The sequence below is a fragment of the Drosophila ananassae genome, assembly GCF_017639315.1.
Source record: "Drosophila ananassae strain 14024-0371.13 chromosome Y unlocalized genomic scaffold, ASM1763931v2 tig00000097, whole genome shotgun sequence".
NCBI classification, from domain to species: domain Eukaryota; kingdom Metazoa; phylum Arthropoda; class Insecta; order Diptera; family Drosophilidae; genus Drosophila; species Drosophila ananassae.
This window is the reverse complement of record NW_025319059.1, coordinates 161,358-182,102: the sequence shown is the minus strand read 5'-3', so window position 1 is coordinate 182,102 and position 20,745 is coordinate 161,358. Positions and strand designations below refer to the sequence as shown.

Below are 20,745 nucleotides of genomic sequence, written 5' to 3'. Positions count from 1 at the left end.
GGCCTTAGCTTTGCCGCGGATCCTTGATCCTTTTCCCCTTGCTCCTTGCTCGATTCGCGTACCGCCGCCGGACTCCTTGCTCACTTGCTCACTAGATCCTTGCTCACTCGCCTTAAGAGCCCGCACTTAGGACTGTCGGACTTACCCACGGGGGGTCCTTCAGCCTGTACTCCTAACTCTTCCAAGGAAACTTTCCAACTTGAATGGCAGACTTACCCACGGGGGGGTCTTTCACTCACTCTCCCAGCTTCCCTAGAAGAGTCGGCCTCGATTTGCTCCAGGGGCCCTCCTTATATAGTGCCCGAGGCGCCCGTTAATCCTCGCAAATTGATTTCCTGCCGTTAATCCTTCGCTCATCCACTTTCTCCGTTAGCTTTCTCCAATTCCCGCCGCATTTCTATCGGCGGGTTTCCTTTAGTTGCGCCCCCCCTCCGTTTGCCCCGCTCGGGCCTCCGATCCGAATTGTTATTGTGCCGGTCATCGGACTTCGTCCCGATACCCCGCGATCCCCCCCTGGACATTCCAAATGCATTTCTGTGTTTTTGTGCATTTTGTAAACACAGCTGCGCAGTCGCCGGCCGCTTCGTTCCCCGCCGTCCCCGCTGTTTCCTATGACCTTCGAGCGCGGCCGCGGAGGCCCGGCCGGGTCCGTTACGTCCACGGTGATTCCTCCTCCTCCTTCTTTCGTGCGCGACGCCGGGCGAGTTCCTCTTGCCCCGCTGCTGGCCCCGCATGCCGTCTGTGCTCGACGCATTTCTCCCTTTCCGTTTTTCTTAACACAGCAGCGCTGGCCCATCCGACGCTGCAGTGCTGACTTGCTTGTCCCCCCCCCCGGTGCTGACCCTCTTGCCACCTGTCTTGGCGTGTGGGAGATCTAATCTCCTCACACTTCCCCCCTTCTTCGGGAACGACAGAAGCTTTGTGGATCCAGCTTCATGTTTGTTTTCGTTTTGCAATATGATTTTTTCTGCTTTTGATTTTTTTTTTCTTTTGCGTGTGGATATTTTTGTGTGTTGATACCCTTATCCACTTCCCCCCCTTCTTTGGGTGATTTTAGGGTCGTTCCCCTTTCATTTCCCTATGCTGTTGTGAGTACAGTTTTTTTCTTTTTTTTTTTTGTATTTTTTTTTTCTCTCTCATCTCCTTTTTTTCCTTTTTTATATATAATTTTATATGTGTACTCTTGAACCATATATATTTATCATCTTTTTTTTTTTAAATATTTTTTTCTAATATCTTTTCCTTTTTTTTTTTGTTTTTCTTTTCAAATACTTTTCCATTTGTTTTTTAATATTTTTTTTAAATTTTTATTTTTTTATCTATATTTTTTGTTTTTTTATGCCTATTTTTTTTAAATAAATTTTTCATGTTTTACTATTTTTCTAACATATATTTTCTTCCTCTTTTTTTTGATATATGTTTTAATATATGTATATATTTTTTTTTAAATATATTTTTCATATATATATATTTTTTGTTAAACACCCCTTCCCCCCCTTTTTGTTTTTTTTTTGTTTTTTGATCTTGTAAATGTTTTGTTTTTTAGGTCTTTATTTAATATTATTTTTTTTTTATGTTACAGTTTTCGGGTGACGCGTATTCCGTTTTGTCCGCCGCGCACCCGAAAACTCTCTGGCCCGATCTGCCAGACCACACTCCACCCGACTTTTCTCTCCTCCTCCGGGCCTCTTCCTCCACCTTCCTTTTCAGCTCTGGCGGCCAGTTGTGCTCGGGCACTGCTCCTCCATCTCCTGCCGATTCTGCTCTTTTGAGCACCGGTCTCGGAGGCCTCTTCTCCGGGCAGGAGACTTGCCTCTCCAGCCCCGGCCTCTCCTTCGGGGCTGGCCACACCCATGGACCTCGCGTCCATGGCTCCTCCTCTGCCTCCTTCTCCTTCGGCTCCTGTGGGTGCGGGGTGGGTGACCTCGCCGGCTGCCACTTCCGGCTTGGCCACTCCCGTGGCCCCGTCATCCTCCTTATTCGCGCGTCCTGGCCCAACGGCCCCGCCGGGTGGCCCTGCTCTGCAGGCACCTCTGGCGCGCCGCTCTCTGGAGCATCGCAGCACGCCCTGCAGCTGCCTTCGCCTTCCATTGGCGGACTGCTTCTCCAGCCATCTCCTCGGCCAACCTACTCCTGGCCCTTGCCAGTGCCAGGGTAGCGTCCGCCTTCCGCCGGTCCTGGCTCCTCCTCCTCCTCCTTCTTAGAGCTTGTAGTTCCTGGCTCGCCGGTGGTCCTCCTCCTCTGTCCTGGCTCTGCCCACCGGGATCGCCCTAACTCCATTGGCCCCCCGGGCCATCACACGGAGGACCCTCCTCGTCCGACACGCTCGAGTTCACCGCCAGCATCAATTCTGGCCAGTGCTCGTCCCACGTCCTTTGGTCCTTTCCTGCAAACTGGTCGATCATCGTCTTCACCGTCCGGTTTGCCCTTTCCGTCGGGTTTTCCTGAGGCGTGTATGGTGCGGTGAACTGGTGACGAACTCCGAGCTCCTCGAGGAATTTCTTGAAGCTCCGGCTGGTGAATTGAACAAAATTGTCCGTCACCATTACCTTTGGCACCCCGTACCTAGCGATGATCCTTTCACGAATTGCCTTCTGCAGCGTCTCTGTTGTGGCTTTTCGCATAGGGACCATTTCTGTCCATTTTGAGAACCGATCGATCATCACTAGTAGCATGGTGTTCCCATGCTTGGACCTCGGCAACGGTCCCACGAAGTCTGCACATACCGTCGCCCACGGCTCCTCTGGGGCCTGTGTCCTGCCCGCGGCCTGCATCTGTCTCTGTTTATAGCGCAAGCATGTCTCGCATTTCCTAATATAGTTCCTCACGTCCCTTTGCATCCCTGGCCAGAAGTACCTTGCTGCTACTTTCGCAATCGTTTTCCTTCCGCCTAGATGTCCCGCCGTTGGTGCGTCGTGGTTCTCTTTCAGCACCTGTTGCCTCATGTCCATCGGCACACATAGTTTCCACGATGCCACTTCCTCGCACCCGGCTCTGTGTGGAACATGACGGTAAATCAAACCGGCCTCCTCAACGTACTCCGGGTACTTTTGTGGGTTTTCCCGCATCTTCTTTTTTAATGAGCCTATCCAGATGCATTCCGCATCTTCGCTTGCTGTGGCACTTCTTCGTGAAGTCGGGGCATGCCAGCACCGGGTCCTCTGCTAAACGTGACTTTAACTTCTCGAACGCTTCTTGTTGTCTCGACGTCCACTCCCACTTCGTTCCCTTTCGCAGGAGATCGTTCAAAGGTTGTGCGACCCCAGCGAAATCGGGAACGAACCGTCGATACCACGACGCCATCCCTATGAACAGCCGTATTCCTTTCACGTTTGTCGGTGGTTCCAATTCCGTGATCACTGCAACCTTTCCAGGATCCATACCAATCCCCTGACTTGTTATCCGGTGGCCCAGGTACAACAGCTCTTCCCTGAAGAAGTGGCACTTATCTGTGTTTATCCTTAAGTTTGCCGCCTTCAGTCTTCGGAAAACTTCCTTCAAGTTTGCCAAGTGCTCCTCCCTAGTGCGCCCGATCACTATGATATCGTCCTGGTACGCGAATGCATGGGGAGCCATGTCCGGGCCTATGACCTGGTCTAAGGCCCTTTGAAATGTTGCCGAGGCCGAGTGTAGTCCGAACGGCATCACTTTCCACTGGTACAGACCTTTCCCTGGTACAGTAAAAGCCGTGTATTTCCTGTCGTCCTGGGTGAGCTGTAGACGCTGTTTGAAGGTTCGATGCATCCCTTCTCCAGCAGTTCTTCCACCTTTTCATTGATTTCCCCCTTTGGGTTCTTTGGGTAATATCTTTGTTTAATTGGGATGTCGTCCTTCATCGTGATTTTATGCTGGGTTATGTTTGAACAACCCTTCTGATTCGTGAACGCCGCCAGCTCTTCTTCGATGAACCTTTTGTCCCGCTCGCCCATTCCCCCGAGGGTCCCGCTATGGCTATGGACAGCCTATCCTCCAGGCATCCGCTCCATCTTTCTCTTCTCGGAATTGTGACTTGGTGGCCTGCGCAGTTGATTGTTGTGCCGAATTCTGCGAGGAAATCCCATCCAAGCACCGCGCTTTCTTCCTTGCCTGGCAACACTATCATATTAAAATCCTTTTTCTTGTTGCCAAAGCTTACAGTTGTTAGGAGTACCATTTGAGTCTCTATATGGCTCCCGTTGGCCAACTTTACTAGTCTCCTTGTTGCTTTCCGTTCTCCGGAGATTCCCGGGTCCTCTGCTAGCTTTTCTGAAATGAAGCTAGCCGTTGCCCCGGTGTCCACCATGGCCCTCACTTCTGCTCCTCCGACCTTGATGACTGCCGCCAATTGCTGATCGTCTCCTGTTAATCCTCCAACTAGTTCTGAGAGGCAGCACCTCGCGAGTGATCGCTGCACGTTTCCCGCTCTTTGGCAGCATTCTGTGCTTCTCACCCCTACTGCGCCGCACATCCTGCAGAACAAAATTCTGGGGTTCCTGCACCCTCTGGCCCAATGGCCCATGCCTCCGCATCTGTTGCATGCCTGTGCTGGGTTTTCTACATGTCCCTGTCTAGGCGTCGCTGCCCACCGCATGTTCGCCTGGCTACTTTGGTTCGCTGCCCATCGTTGATTCGTCTGCTGTTGCCTTGGGCCTGTCCATTGCTGGCTCGGCTGTTGCTGTGGCGTTTGGCGATGCTCCTCAGGCTGCCATCTCTGCCCCCATCCCTGTCCTGGATGGCTCTGTTGCTCCGGTGGTTTATGGTGCGGTTCCTCTTTTGGCCATCTTCTGTCTAACGCTGAGGTTTTTCTATTGAAGACCTCCTCTTCCAAAGCCAGCTCCTCGAACTCCTCGGCTAGACCCATGACCTCCTCTTCATTTCTGGCACTGCCAGACTTTGAATGAGCTTTTCCGATTCGCTCACCGCTCTCTGCCTCGGCGTCCTCTCTGCTACCCTTTCCTCGAATCCCCGCGCGACCACCATCACTTCATCGTCCTTTGTTTCATCGACCCATCTTGCTACCAGGGCCCTCATGATCTCCACGGTTCCATCCGCCGCGAGACCGATACTTCGTACAACTCCTCTTTGCGAAGTATGCAGAGAGGAAGCTGTGCTACTCCTAGACTCCCCATCTTGAAGCTGTGTTACTCCTAGACTCTAAAGCAATCACGTAGTTTGGGCGCCAGGTGTAACGAACTGTTTTGCTAAATTTTGCTCGCAACAAACGCCGCGGCTAGCTCACAGAGGTTGAGGGTACGTTCCACCGAATTTATAGATTTGACGTGATTGCCCGAGCCCAGAAATAACACGGTATGGCTTCTTTTCAAATAAATCCCCTTTATTGTAATTAATTTACAAAGAAATAAAGAGAATCTCACCGGCTGTCTGGCTCAGCCGACCGACCGCTCGCCCTCCCGTCGATCCCCGATCCCCGCTCCGGGTTGGTGCCAATACGCACGCCCTCCCAAAGCTTGCGCCCGGCAGGTCGTGCGGTCTTGGTGCCTGGCGCCGAAACGGCTCTCGGTTCCCTTCGTTCGGACTCACGGACTCTGGGTGCAGGGCCTGTGTTGCGGCTTGTCGTCTTCTGCTGCCGCTGCCTGTCCGTCGCTGCCGCTCCCTCGTCGTCGCTGCTCTACTGTTGCCGCTGCTCCCTCGTCGTTGCTGCTTCTCCGTTTAGGGTGCCGTGGACCTCGGAACCCTTGGCTTGCCTGAATTTGCCCTTTCGCCGTGGCCGGCACCTAACCCGTGTTAACAGACCGAGTGGCTCACCTTCCAGGCATACGCCCGGCAGGATATGCTCCTCGCTGCTTAGCGGCCGGATCAGGGCACGAAGGGCCTTCCTACCGTACAGGACACGTCCCCGGTCGCGTTCGCCACTCGCCTCCAAACACCTGCGTGCCTACGCTCCGCAGGATCTATGGTAGGCCAGAGATTTTGGCGTCGCGTCTCCTTTGACTCCAGGTGATACGCTGTGCATACGCTCCAGCGCCTGGATCAGGATTCTCTTGACTTCCCGGGGTGTCCCTGCCTGGTTTCACTATTGGGCTTGAGTTTCCGGGTTGGCTATCCCTCGCGTTACAGGATCACACCTGGATCGGACGGTCAGGAGCAGACAAGGCGTACGCCAGGCTGATCCGTCGTTGCCGCCACTACACCGGGATACCCGTCGTGTCCGGGAATAACTCCACCCGACTCGTTTACCCTTAGGCCTTAGCTTTGCCGCGGATCCTTGATGCTTTTCCCCTTGCTCCTTGCTCCCTTGCAAGGAGATCCTTGCTCACTCGCCTTAATAGCCCGCACTTAGGACTGTCGGACTTACCCACGGGGGGTCCTTCAGCCTGTACTCCTAACTCTTCCAAGGAAACTTTCCAACTTGAATGGCAGACTTACCCACGGGGGTCTTTCACTCACTCTCCCAGCTTCCCTAGAAGACCCGGCCTCGATTTGCTCCAGGGGCCCTCCTTATGTAGTGCCCGAGGCGCCCGTTAATCCTCGCAAATCGACTTCCTGCCGATAATCCTTCGCTCATCCACTTTCTCCGTTAGCTTTCTCCAATTCCCGCCGCATTTCTATCGGCGGGTTTCCTTTAGTTGCGCCCCCCCCGTTTGCCCCGCTCGGGCCTCCGATCCGTATTGTTATTGTGCCGGTCATCGGACTTCGTCCCGATACCCCGCGATCCCCCCCTGGACATTCCAAATGCATTTCTGTGTTTTTGTGCATTTTGTAAACACAGCTGCGCAGTCGCCGGCCGCTTCGTTCCCCGCCGTCCCCGCTGTTTCCTATGACCTTCGAGCGCGGCCGCGGAGGCCCGGCCGGGTCCGTTACGTTCCACGGTGATTCCTCTTGCCCCCGCTGCTGCCCCCGCATGCCGTCTGTGCTCGACGCATTTCTCCCTTTCCGTTTTTCTTAACACAGCAGCGCTGGCCCATCCGACGCTGCAGTGCTGACTTGCTTGTTATATTCTTGTTCGGCACGTGACTGATTTTTTTTTGTTTTTATTGCACGTGCCGAACAAGAATATTTTTTATATGCAATTTTGTTCACCTATATAGCATATTTTTTTCGCGCGGTTCCCACTGCATACGTACAGCCCACCTCCCGTCCAACCGACCGAGGGACGCTGCCGCATAACGTACGGCTCGAATCGCGGGGATAGATCCGAGAACGTTTAGGAGAAGAGTAGGGGTAAGATATTACGAGGAAGAGTGTTGCATAGATAAGGCGTTTAGTATAAAGGATTTAAGATTGTTAGTGGAGCAAAGTGGCAAGGTGTGGTAGAGACCATTGTAGTCCGAACATAATACCCTGAACGGATCGTGTTGGGCATATGTCGAATTACAATGGCTGAGGAGTAGAGGACGGAAGTTTCTAGTCCTTCTACTAGGAACGTTAAAATTTAAGCGTGTTAGTAAATGCTGACTGTCTACATTACCATATATAAGATTATATAGAAACATAACACCCAGCATCGTTCTACGATTTGTTAATGATGGTAAGTTGATTAATAAAAGTCTACTATGATAAGTGGGAAGGTGAAGATTTGCATCCCAATTAAGTCCCCTAAGGGCGAAAATCAGGAAGTTTTTTTGTACAGATTCTATGTGATCTCGGTGTACTCCATATTGAGGACTCCAGACACACGATCCATACTCAAGAATCGGACGAACCAATGATGTATATAACGTTTTTGTTATGTACGGGTCATTAAATTCTTTTGACCATCTTTTAATAAAGCCAAGCACACCCATAGCTTTATTAACCATGGTAGATATATGGTCGGTAAATTTAAGTTTCAAATCTAAAAGGACTCCCAGATCGTTAACCTGAGTTAATCGTTCTAAAGCGTTCCCATAGAGAAAGTACATAGCCTGGTGAGGACTAGTTCGATAAAAGGACATGAGTTTACATTTCGATCCATTAAGCTTTAGGTTATTTGCAAAACACCAATTTTGAAATTTATCCAAATCGGATTGAAGTCTAGATTGGGCACTAGTGAATTTATACTGAAGACAAAGCTTAACGTCATCAGCGTACATAAGTACGAGTGAATCAGTTAAGGCAAGGGGCAAGTCATTAATAAAAAGTGTAAAAAGTAAGGGTCCAAGATGGCTTCCTTGAGGCACCCCAGATGTGACGCGGACTAGACGCGAGGTAACATCTTTAAAGAAGACACGTTGGGTTCTTCCAGATAAGTAGCTCGAAATCCAGATAAGGAGGTCAGTTGGGAATCCCAAAAGACTGAGTTTACTTATAAGAAGCGAATGGTCGACAGAGTCAAATGCTTTACTGAAGTCAGTGTAAATGACATCTGTTTGTAAGCCATTCCGGAACCCATCCGTGATAAAAGATGTTAGCTCCAGTAAGTTGGTAGTGGTGGAGCGGCGCTTCATGAAGCCATGCTGGCATGGAGTTATTATTGAACTACATAGGTGTTGCAAATGTGGAGTGATAAGTTTTTCAAAAAGCTTCGGAATTGCTGACAATTTAGAAATGCCCCTATAATTGGCAGCGTCGGATTTTTTCCCTTTTTTATGAAGAGGAATAATGTAAGATTTCTTCCACATAAGGGGAAAGATCGAAGTCTCCAGCGAAAGATTAAAGAGTTTAAGGAGCGGTTTGCACAGAGCCTCGGCGCAGTTCTTCAGAACACAGCCTGGTACTCCATCGGGGCCTGGCGAATACACGGGCTTGACTTTAAGAAGACCCAATAACACACCACTTTGATCAAAAGAAGGGCAAAATATAAGGTTGGCTGATTGGATATTATAAGTGTAAGGCTGACCTGTACTGGTGCTAGGTGAGTATGTTGTTTGAAAAAACTGTGCAAAGAGATCGGCCATTGCCTGATCAGTGTTTGCATATGAGTTCTCAAACATAAGCATAGGAGGAGAAGATACATGTTTGCGCTTAGTGTTTACAAAGTTATAAAACTGCTTCGGATCCTGAGTAAACTGAATCCGGCAGCGGCGTATATAACTCCTATAACATTCAGCGTTATGCACGGTGAAATTGGACCGAGCTACTAAGTATCTTGAATAACTAACTGTACAGCCAGATATTTTATGTTTATTTAAAAGTCTATTCATAACGATCTTTAAATTTCCTAGGTGCCTTGTATACCAAGGCGGATTAATTGAAACGGACGGATATTTCCATGGCACGCAAACGTCGAAAAATTTATTCAAAGTATAATAAAATTTAATTAAGGCAATGTTTACATCTTCACATGCCAGTAGATTGGACCAATCAAATTCCAAAATTAACTTATTTAATTTCATAAAGTCAGCCTTACGAAAGAAACGAACTTTATGAGATTTAAGTGTAGGCTTAAGGCCAATTACGTTATTGTTTTCTATTAAAACCTCAAGAGTGGGATGATATGGATCCTCTGGGTTGGAAAGTGGTAAAGTTCTGGAAAGAGTAATTCCATCAGGATCAGAAACGAAACACAAGTCCAGCAGCCGACCTAAAGAATTTCTAACGTGGTTAATTTGCCCGAGTGACATGTCGAACATGCCCGCCGGGAAGTCATGGTGCGAATTCAGCAATAAAGACGGTGAATTTTTAACATTGGACCACCTGAGTTCTGGGATATTGAAGTCACCCAGAGCTACTAGCTGGTCACCATCAGACAGACGATCAAAAACAAACCTAATAGCGTCTAAATGTTGCCAGTATGTGGGCGGTTCGGACGAAGGGGGTACGTAGGAGCACGTAACGTATAATGATTTATCGGACAATATGATTTTAATGCAAAGAAATTCTATGTCACCAAACTCTTGTGATTTAATCTCTTCAGAAGCGAAATTGGAGTCTACAGAAATTAACACTCCTCCTCCCCTTCGCAGAGTTCTATCACGTCTAAAAGTGGTGTACTTACTTGGAAAAACTTCGGAGCTTAAGATCTCCGGCTTTAACCAAGTTTCTGTAAAGACTATAATGTGAGATGCAAAGAAAGAACTATCAGAATACAGTTTGGGAAGCTTACTTCGTAACCCTCTAGTATTCTGATAGGTAAGTGTTAGTGAAGGCATTAGTTTTTTGAAGCTGACGTGGAAGGTTGGTCAGTGGCTCTAACATGTGGGAGTTTCACTCCCACAGGTTTGGTCATTTTTTTCTTCACCGTACTTGGCTGATGTTCTTGGACGAAAATGTTCTCTGGCCAGAAACTGGCGGAACAAATCGTCTTGAACATCTGCGCGGGCACACGTATTTTGAAAGATGACGTATGCCTGGTGTAGTTATATTTAAATTTAGTTATATCTGCCACCTTTATGTCGGCTTTTGATTTGGCTTTGATGTAAGCCGAGAGATCAATCTCAGAAGTATCAGGGGCAAGCCGGGAAACAAATATGTGTTTCGATGGTGGGATCACCTGCAAGCGTTTTGGTGCCGCCGTAACGAGTATGGCAGCATCAGTTCGTACCGGGGGTCCGGAAGCTTGATTGCCCTGTTCGGTGACTTTTAAGGGGGTTTCAATTATTGGGTCTGGTGGTATCACTTGAAGCGATGCCACAGAGGACATATCGGAAAATTGCTCGTTTATGCTGAGATATTCGGAAACCGAATTTTTCCCAGGTCCGGCCCTTGGGGTGGCCAGAGATATGAGCGGCTGCATAGTTGTCGGCTGAATAGGCTGAAGACTTTTCGCCACGGGCACATCACTAAAAGCGGATTTCTTACGCTTTGGAGACTCATTTAGTAGTTGAAGACTACTAAACTGTGTATCTAGCGCACAGAGTTGGTCGTTGATTTTACGAAAACCGCTAACCAGCTCTTTAAATCCACTTTTAGTCTGTCTCATGAACGATCTCATTTCGTCCTGAACAGCACGACAACCGTCACAGCAAAAGTGGAGACCAGACCTACGTGAGATGGCATCCGAAACTGAGGCCGTGAACCCGGCACACTTAGCGTGTAAAACGTTTTCACATAGCCAGCAGTGGATGGTAGGCTGGGATGAAGAGATTGTCTTATTACAAGACTTCAAACCACAGACAAGTTTAAATTCCATTATGAATATATTATTTTTATTATTGACGTACCGTGAACCACTGTGCCAAAGAGTCGAAAAAGGGAGAATAAAGAGGGCGATTAGTGAGAGTGAGTATAAGAGCAAAGAATATAGATAAGAATCTAGTGTGAGACAAAAGAAGCAACACCGTAAAGGATGAAGAAGCAGAGCAGTGCTATGTTTGGAAGAATATTAATAAATTTATTATTTTACCTCCAAATATATCACTGCACACGCGAAGCGAATCGGATGTTTGGGATGAAAAGAATCGGGTTTATGTAAATAAATAAAAATAAACACCGGATTGTTTATAATTATTATAATAAATAACGATTTTTCAAAACGCAGTGCGCACAAAAAAAACACGTCCGTTCGCTTTAAGAAAAAGTGAGGAAGTGGTCACTAAAATTGATATCAAATATTTTGGGTTTCGATAAACATCAAAACTCTTTTTTTTTAAGTCTATAGCTTTTGACATTCAAGAAGGTGGAATAATTAAAAACCTTTCCAAAGACGTAAAGAATTTTTCGATAGCTTCAGTGGCTCTGAAGTTATACGTATTTTTAATTTACAAAGGTTTTGGAATTTGGTTAGTTTAAAAATTTTAATTAAAAATTTGCCCAAAAATGTATTTAAAATCCAAAATTGTTTCGTAGTTGTGGGAAACCAAATTGTTTTAACAAATTAACAGATGAGAGGCCTATACTTATGAGAGTTCCACTATATAATAAATTATAAAAAAAACAAGAGAGGGAAGCTAACTTCAAGCGGAGCCGAAGTTAATATACCTTTGCAGTTAAGCAGAAGCTTATATTATTATTATATATATCGGATCCTATATAGTTGTCCGATCCTTATGAGAATTTCACCATCAACAAAATTTCTAATAAAAATATTGGAAACAGCCCCAAGCATCTGTAAAAATAGAAAGGTTGTGCCATTTCCGATCGTTCAGTTATATATCCTATAGCTGCCAATAGGATATAGTTGGCCAATTCTTATGAAACATGAGATTGCCCAAAACGGAAACCATAGATAGTCCCATCATTCTAGCTTCAAAAACAACAAAGTTAAGCCAATTATCCTAATAAAATTTTGCAAATCGGATAAGATTGCCCAAAATGCAATCTGTACTAAGTACCATCCTTCTAATTTATAAAAAAAAAAAAATTTATGGCATATTCGATCAATCATATAATAAACATGTATTATATCTAAAATAAATGCGCAAAGATAAAATATTAAAAAAACTTTTCTCGTTAAACCAGTTGTTGAATGTAACAATTTATTTTGGGTATGCCATATGAAATAACAAGAAAGGAAAGCTAACTTCGGGCGGAGCCGTAGTTGATATACCCTTGCAGTTCAGTCGCAGTTCGCTAGGTGGCGCCACGCATTTTAAATTATTAGATATATTGCGGATCGTATATAGTCGGCCGATCCTTATGAAATTTGGCATATCGAATTATGTTTCCCAAACAGTAATCTGTACCAAGTCCCAGCTTTCTAACTTAAAAAACACCAAAGTTATGCCAATTCCGATCGTTGTATTGCAGCTATAGGATATAGTCGGCCGATCCTTATGAAATTTTGTACATAAGACATTTTGGTCAATATAACATGTGTGGAAAGTATCAACCCTCTAACTTAAAAAACACCAAAGTTATGGCATTTCCGATCAATCAGTTATATGGCAGCTATAGGATATAGTCGACCGATCCCGGCAGTTCCGACTTATATACTGCCTGCAAAGGAAAGAAGGATGTGTGCAAAGTTTCAACTCGATAGCTTTAAAACTGAGAGACTAGTTTGCGTAGAAACGGACAGACGGACATGCTCATATCGACTCAGGAGGTGATCCTGATCAAGACTATATATACTTTATAGGGTCGGAGATGTCAAAATTATAATACAAGGGTATAAATATTAGAAAAGTATTGGCGGAGTTGCTTTGCCTAGTTTTTTTTATAGCTTTCAATCCATAATATGGCCCAAAAATGGTGGTGGCCAAATGTAATTTAAGTAAAGCAGAGTTTTATTTATATGCAAGTAGTGTATCCACAGATACACTTAATGTATCTGCAAATACCCTAGATAACGAATCCCCCATAAAACCAGTATACCCTGCCATACCTATCAAATCGTATATAAACAACATTCCAGAGCCTACTGTGGGAATAATTCAAATAGGCTAGACACAAACCCTTTCCCATAGCATTATCATTGGCATCCAGACATAAACATAGACATAAACCATTCACACGCCTTTATCGACGACAGTAGACGTAAACATCAAACCCCTTTTGCTCCAAATTCATAAACAAGTGCCCATCCTGGGAACCTACATGTCAGCATAAAGCTCTGACCAATCAAAACTATTCAACCAAAGTCCATCTATGCTGCCAGCGTCGCTGTCACCGATAAAAGCTATAGTTATAAGAAAATTGAATTTGTAAAATCAGTTTATAATCTACGATCAATCCAATAGGATATCTTTGTAACTCATTCTTGAATTTAATAATAAAATTTATAAAATAAAAATCCTAATTTTTATTTTTTTATTTTAAATCGGGAATTAAAACATATAATTGGCGCAGTCGGTAGGATACAATTATCCTCTCGTGTTTTAAGTATCGAACTAAATACATCGCGAATTTATTGTATCCGCAAAACGAATCTATAAACATTTCTAAACATTAGTGAAATCACGAATGAGGATTTCTAGTGTGAAGTGCAATAAACATTAAATAAAAACATTTTTAATACCAGTGAACTCAGCATTAGTTAAATCACGAATGAGGATTTCTAATGTCTATTTGAAATAAACAAATAAAATAAAATTATTAATATAATCAAGACAATTTAAACATATATATACCAAATTAAATAAATAAACTTTAAAATGCAATCTGAACAAGCATCCACATCAGCTGCAGCAAGGCACATCCTGTCTGACAGCAATATGAATCATTTCTTCATGCAACTAAAACAAATTGACAAATTTGATGGTGATACAATGTATTTAGCACTATTTATAAAAAGTGTTGATAACTTGATTACCCAATACAAAACAAAATCGTCTACTCAGAATGAAATCATTCAAGGAGCTATCCTAAACCTCATCGTTGGACCTGCACGTACAATTCTTCTTAGGAATTCAACCCAGGACTGGAATGAATTAAGAACCTTACTCATCAGTGAATTCAACTCATCAAAACCCCCACATCTCATGATCATGGATTTACATAAAATTAAATATCAAAATAGTTTACGTAAGTTTATTGATGATTTAGACAAACAGACAAGTAAAATTTGTAATAAGTTAAGTCTGGATAATAATGCAGCAAACACTGTTATATTTTCAAGAATATTAGGTGATCATATAGCAGAAGTAATTCGTGAAAAATTACCATTACGAGTGTACATATCTATATGCAAATACGATATATCAACTCCAACTAAATTAAAACAAGCTGCTCAAGCTGTAGGTCTTTATGATGATGATGATATATATAATTTTTCCCGAAGTGTTGAAAATCGATATAATATACCAATGGTCTCCACATCTAATACTTCTAATACTAATAATTCTAATAATAATCAAAGGGACAGAAACCAAAATTTCAATCAGAAGGTAGGAAACAATAGGAGTCAAAATTATAATAATCGTGGGACATATAATTATCAACAAAGACAAAATACTTTTGATTCAAATAGAAATTTTAATTCAAACTATAGTAATAATTATAGATACTCTCAAAATCCTTCAGGTCAAAACTCTCCAAATTATAATCGGTCTGTTAATGTTCCTCAAAAACAATCCGACCAACAGAATAGACCAGAACCAATGGAAATAGTTGAAAATTTTCAGACACAAGCCTCGGAAGAAACACAACAGCAATAAAAATAAAAATTGATAATAGACCATGCATTTGCCTTATTGACACAGGTTCCAGTATAAGTTTAATAAATGAAAATTTTTTAAAATATCCAATTAAAGAGTATAATATAAAAGTTCAAACAGTAGGAAATTCAGTCACTTTGAATAAATCCATTGAATTTATAATTCCAAAATTATTTAAATCAAAACAAAAATTTTTTGTCAAAGAATTTTCCAATCATTACGATTTTCTTTTAGGACGTAATATTTTAAACCTTACATCAGCCCAAATAGATTTTGGAAAGAATACTGTTAAACTAAATAATTACGAATTTCCAATGATCAATATAATAAAGGAACATAACAAAAATTATACAAACATGTTAGAGGATGAAGAACACATTTACGCATTGGAAACAGAATTAAAAACTAGTTATATTCGAGATGATCATCTCAACAGTGAGGAAAAATCGGCACTACATTCTCTAATGTCCAAATTCTTTGATATTCAGTATCATGAGGGTGACAATTTGACCTTCACAAATGAAATCAAACATAAAATAAAAACTAAACATGAAGATCCCATTTATAGAAGACCATATACTTATCCTTATATTTATGACAATGAAGTAGAAAACCAAATAGCAGATATGATTAAACAAGGTATTGTCCGCAAATCTAAATCTCCTTATTGTAGTCCTATAGTAATAGTACCCAAGAAAATGGATGCATCGGGCATTCCAAAATTTCGTATGGCTATTGATTACAGAGGACTTAACGAGATAACTATTGACGATAAATTCCCCATTCCCAATATGGATGAAATACTAGATAAGTTAGGAAAATGTCAATATTTTACAACGTTAGATCTGGCAAAGGGATTCCATCAAATTGAAATGGACCCACGATCAATTCAAAAAACAGCCTTTTCCACCAAGAAAGGACACTATGAATATACTAGAATGCCTTTCGGTCTAAAAAATGCTCCTGCTACATTCCAGCGATGTATGAATAATATTCTTCACGATATAATAGGAACTCATTGCCTAGTATATTTAGATGATATTATTATATTTTCGACCTCCTTACAAGAACATATTCAGTCCCTTCAAAAAGTCTTCGTCCGATTAAGAAAATCCAATCTTAAACTTCAATTAGATAAATGCGAATTCATGAAAAGAGAAACAGAATTTTTAGGCCATATAATTACTACTGAAGGAATTAAAACAAACCCAAATAAAATTCAAGCTATTCACGATTTTAAAATTCCAAGTACTCCTAAACAAATTAAATCATTTATTGGTCTTTGTGGATTTTACCGAAAGTTTGTTAGAGAATTTGCAAAAATTGCTAAACCAATGACCCAGTGCCTTAAGAAGGGTTCAAAAATAAATGTCAAAGATAATAATTACGTTGAAGCATTTGAAAAATTAAAAACACTAATTACAAATGATCCAATCCTTAGATATCCAGATTTTGAAAAAAACATTTGAATTAACTGCTGATGCTAGTAATTATGCTTTAGGAGCTGTCCTAGCTCAAGAAGGTAGACCAGTTTGCTATGCAAGTAGAACATTAAATGATCATGAAATAAATTATTCAACTATCGAAAAAGAGTTATTAGCCGTAGTCTGGGCAACTAAGTACTTCCGACCCTATCTATTTGGAAGAAAATTTAAAATTACATCCGATCATAAACCACTAGTTTGGTTACACAATATTAAAGAACCTAATATGAAATTACAAAAATGGAAAATATATCTTAGTCAATATGATTGTGGTATGAATTACATTAAAGGAAAGGAAAATTATGTAGCAGACGCCTTATCTAGGCTACCTAAAAAAGAATCAAATAATGAACAACTAGAAGAAACATTTCAAAACGAAGATGATTTACAAAGCACAGGAGCTACTATACATAGCGCCCAAGAAGATAATGGCAATTGTATTCAGATTACAGAGCGTCCAATTAATGTTTTCAGTCACCAATTAATATTTGAAAAGGGAAATGAAGATAGTAATGAATTAGTCCGGTATTTTAATAAAACAATTAATACAATAAAATATAGTAACATGACGGAACGTACAGCAAAAGATATTATTCTTAAATTTGTATGTGGACACAATTTTGTAATGTACATAAATAATGACGAAGATTTCGCAATATTTCAAAGGGCTTTCATGGAATTAATTAAACCAAATTTGGGAACAAAATTAATGAAAACATCAGTAATACTTCCTAATATATCTACCTACGCAGATTTTCACGAGAAAGTAATTAATATTCATGAGAAAACTATTCATCAAGGTATTAAAAAAACATATGAAGATTTTAAAACTAAATACTATTTTCCAGATGCACAAAAATTAATCCAAAATATAATTAATAAATGCGATATTTGTAATTTATGCAAGGCAGAACATAGAAAAGTAGCATTAACATTTGAAAAAACCCCTGAAAGTAAAAATATCCGTGAAAAATATGTAATTGACTATTATTTTATTGATCAAAGAAAATTTTTAACTTGTATTGATATCTATTCAAAATTTGTTTCAATTATAGAAACTCATACCACAGATTGGATCGAAAGTAAAAAAGCATTACTTAAAATATTTAATATGTTAGGTAAACCAAAAATAATAAAAATGGATCAAGATCCCGGATTAGTATGCAAATCATTACAAAATTGGTTAGAAAAAGAAAATATTGAGATCGAAATTACTAGTAGCAAGAATGGTATAGCTGATATAGAAAGAGTTCACAAAACAATTAATGAAAAATTACGAATCATAAATACACTTAATGATGCTGAAGACAAGCTCATGAATATCGAAAAAGCTACATATGTTTATAATCATGAAATAACACATGACACTACAGGTAGAACACCTGCTGAAATATTTATTTTCGGTATGAAACCTAATAAAAATGTCCAAAAAATAAAAGAATCAAAAATTGATAAAATTAATGAAAAACGGGAAGAGTATGAGGTAGATTTAAATTATGCAAAAGTTGAAAAAGATATGAATCGTATGCCGAAACTTGTTAATCCATTTAAAAAAAACAGGAAAAATTATACAAAAAGATGAAAAACACTGGCAGGAAATAAATAGGGGTCACAAAGTAATAAAACACAAAAGTAAATTTAAAAAACTTAAAAAACGCAATTTTTCTCGTTATTCCAGAAATGTTGAAAATTCTGACTCTGATATTGAAAGTGATAATAATAGTACCATGGACAACGTTACCATTAATAACGGCTCAACAAATTAGTATTGTCCCAATTACTTCAAAAAATGGCTATTTACTATTGAATACAGGAACTATAAAAATACCTCTTAATTACGAACACCACATGATAGAAATAAATCAAACAAAAATATTAAATACATACCAAGAATTTATAAAATATGAAAATTTATATAAAACAATTCCAGATATAGCATTAGCACTTAAACAATTAAAACATGAAATAAAAGGGATTATCCCATCAAATAGACAAAAACGGGGATTAGTAAATATTGTAGGATCAGCTCACAAATATTTGTTTGGTACACTAACAGAAGAAGATAAACAAGAATTAGAAGTAAAATTAAATAATATAAAAGAAAATATGATAGAAAATTCAGAATTTAATGAAATCATTGGTATAATAAATAAACATACAGAAGACATAAATAAATTAATACGGGAAGAAGAGGAAAATGAAGCCTTGCACCTTTTTAGATACTCTTTACACATTTTTCTAGAATACATTGAAGATTTACAAATGGGGATTCAGTTAACAAGAATTGGAATATTTAATCCTAAAATATTAAAACATGAAGAGTTAGATGACATTAATGAAGAAAAATTATTATCAATAAAGACTTCAGCTTGGATATGCAGTCAAACCAAAAATACTTTTATTTTAGCCCATATACCAACATCTTTTAATGAAACTCAAAAATACAGAATAATTAAATATCCAGATAATTTAGGCCGCCAAATTGACATAAATGATAAATTTGAATATTTTATGAATAATAATAAAAGTGTTTATTATTTGGAAAATTCTGCAAATCCTTTAGTGGATGTAATGGATCAAAAATATTTAGTAACTGACCAATGTATTTCAAAGATCCTTACAAATCAATTAGCAATTTGTCAACACACTTTTATTTCAGAAAAAGAATTTATAAAATACATTGAACCAAATATTGTAATAACATATAATTTAAGTAAAACGCAAATTAACCAAAATTGTGAATTATTTAATAAAACAATTGAAGGAAATAATATTATACAATTAAGCCAATGTACACTTGAAATAAGATATATCAAATTCACTACTTCAAAGAATATAAATGAATATAAAATAATATTGTCAAGTACCAATGTAACTCTACATGAACCAACACCAATTTTAAAACTTAAAGAATCATTAATCAAACAACAAAAACAAGATATTGTCTACAAATGGATTGTATTTATAAGCCTAATACTTATAGTTGTAGGCATAACAATTTATATAATATTCACTTATAAGCGTTTAGCCAACCACAAAGAAATTGTTGTCGAATTCAACAAGGATGTTGAAATTTCTAAAGGAGGGGCGAGTAGTGTATCCACAGATACACTTAATGTATCTGCAAATACCCTAGATAACGAATCCCCCATAAAACCAGTATACCCTGCCATACCTATCAAATCGTATATAAACAACATTCCAGAGCCTACTGTGGGAATAATTCAAATAGGCTAGACACAAACCCTTTCCCATAGCATTATCATTGGCATCCAGACATAAACATAGACATAAACCATTCACACGCCTTTATCGACGACAGTAGACGTAAACATCAAACCCCTTTTGCTCCAAATTCATAAACAAGTGCCCATCCTGGGAACCTACATGTCAGCATAAAGCTCTGACCAATCAAAACTATTCAACCAAAGTCCATCTATGCTGCCAGCGTCGCTGTCACCGATAAAAGCTATAGTTATAAGAAAATTGAATTTGTAAAATCAGTTTATAATCTACGATCAATCCAATAGGATATCTTTATAACTTATTCTTGAATTTAATAATAAAATTTATAAAATAAAAATCCTAATTTTTATTTTTTTATTTTAAATCGGGAATTAAAACATATAATTTGCATTATATGCATATAAAGCTTTCTACTCGTAAAATTGTTCATTTGCAGGTCTTCTTATTAAGACATGAGACACTGAAACAAAAAGCAGAATTACATCAAAAGTTGCCATAAAGCAACAAAGTTCGAGGTTAGCCGAGTGGGGAGCGTCGTGGTTCCTAACACGGAGGGCCTGGGTTCGAGTCCAAGATGAGTCAATGTTTACGTTTTACTTTTTAAGCCCTTTTTTATTTTGATTTTATTTTTAAATAAATAAACTAAAATCTGAAAACATATACTCCTGTAGTGTATGCATATCGTTATAGGCAATGATCACTGTACCGTAAATATTAACTAATAAGTTGTGACACTTTGTTGCAATAAATACGGAAACACTTGACTTCAGTGTAACATGATCCGCCACTTCAGCGCATAGGGCTCAAACGGTTTGTCAGCGTTCTTATGCTGTCCAGCCGTTGCCACACACGAACATACATATGCATACATGACTCCACTCATATGCTAGCTATTAAATATAAGCAATATATTGCTGACGCTCAGCCGCTGCCCTCTGCAGCAGCGCAGTCTTGTATCGTAAGTTTTAGAATAAGTAAAAATTGTAATGGAAAATCATTCGAAAAGAACCAGAGTAGCGACACGACATGTCGCTCTCTAGAAGAAACTAAATAAAATAAAACCACCAACTTATCCGAAATACGAACAACTTTAAATCTGGAAGTCTGGGACTTTACATGGC

At 40.4% G+C, this 20,745-nt stretch overlaps 1 protein-coding gene across 1 annotated transcript; it reads right to left on the bottom strand.

The window, feature by feature from the left end:
• Nucleotides 1–1,576: 1,576 nt before the first annotated feature.
• Nucleotides 1,577–2,280, bottom strand: LOC123258178 (collagen alpha-1(I) chain-like). The gene is made up of 2 exons (XM_044718054.1): nucleotides 2,132–2,280; nucleotides 1,577–2,078 (listed from the first exon to the last, which is right to left on the bottom strand). The coding sequence occupies exons 1-2, from the start codon at nucleotides 2,278–2,280 to the stop codon at nucleotides 1,577–1,579; spliced, it is 651 nt and encodes a 216-aa protein (XP_044573989.1).
• Between the last annotated feature and the right edge of the window lie 18,465 nt (nucleotides 2,281–20,745).

Excerpts from the sequence above, each read along its gene's own strand:
- LOC123258178 (XM_044718054.1), bottom strand. The coding sequence starts at position 2,280 with ATGGAGTTAGGGCGATCCCGGTGGGCAGAGCCAGGACAGAGGAGGAGG. Across the intron at positions 2,079-2,131 it reads GGCACTGGCAAGGGCCAGGA|GCAGCTGCAGGGCGTGCTGC; the intron begins GTAGGTTGGCCG and ends TGGAAGGCGAAG.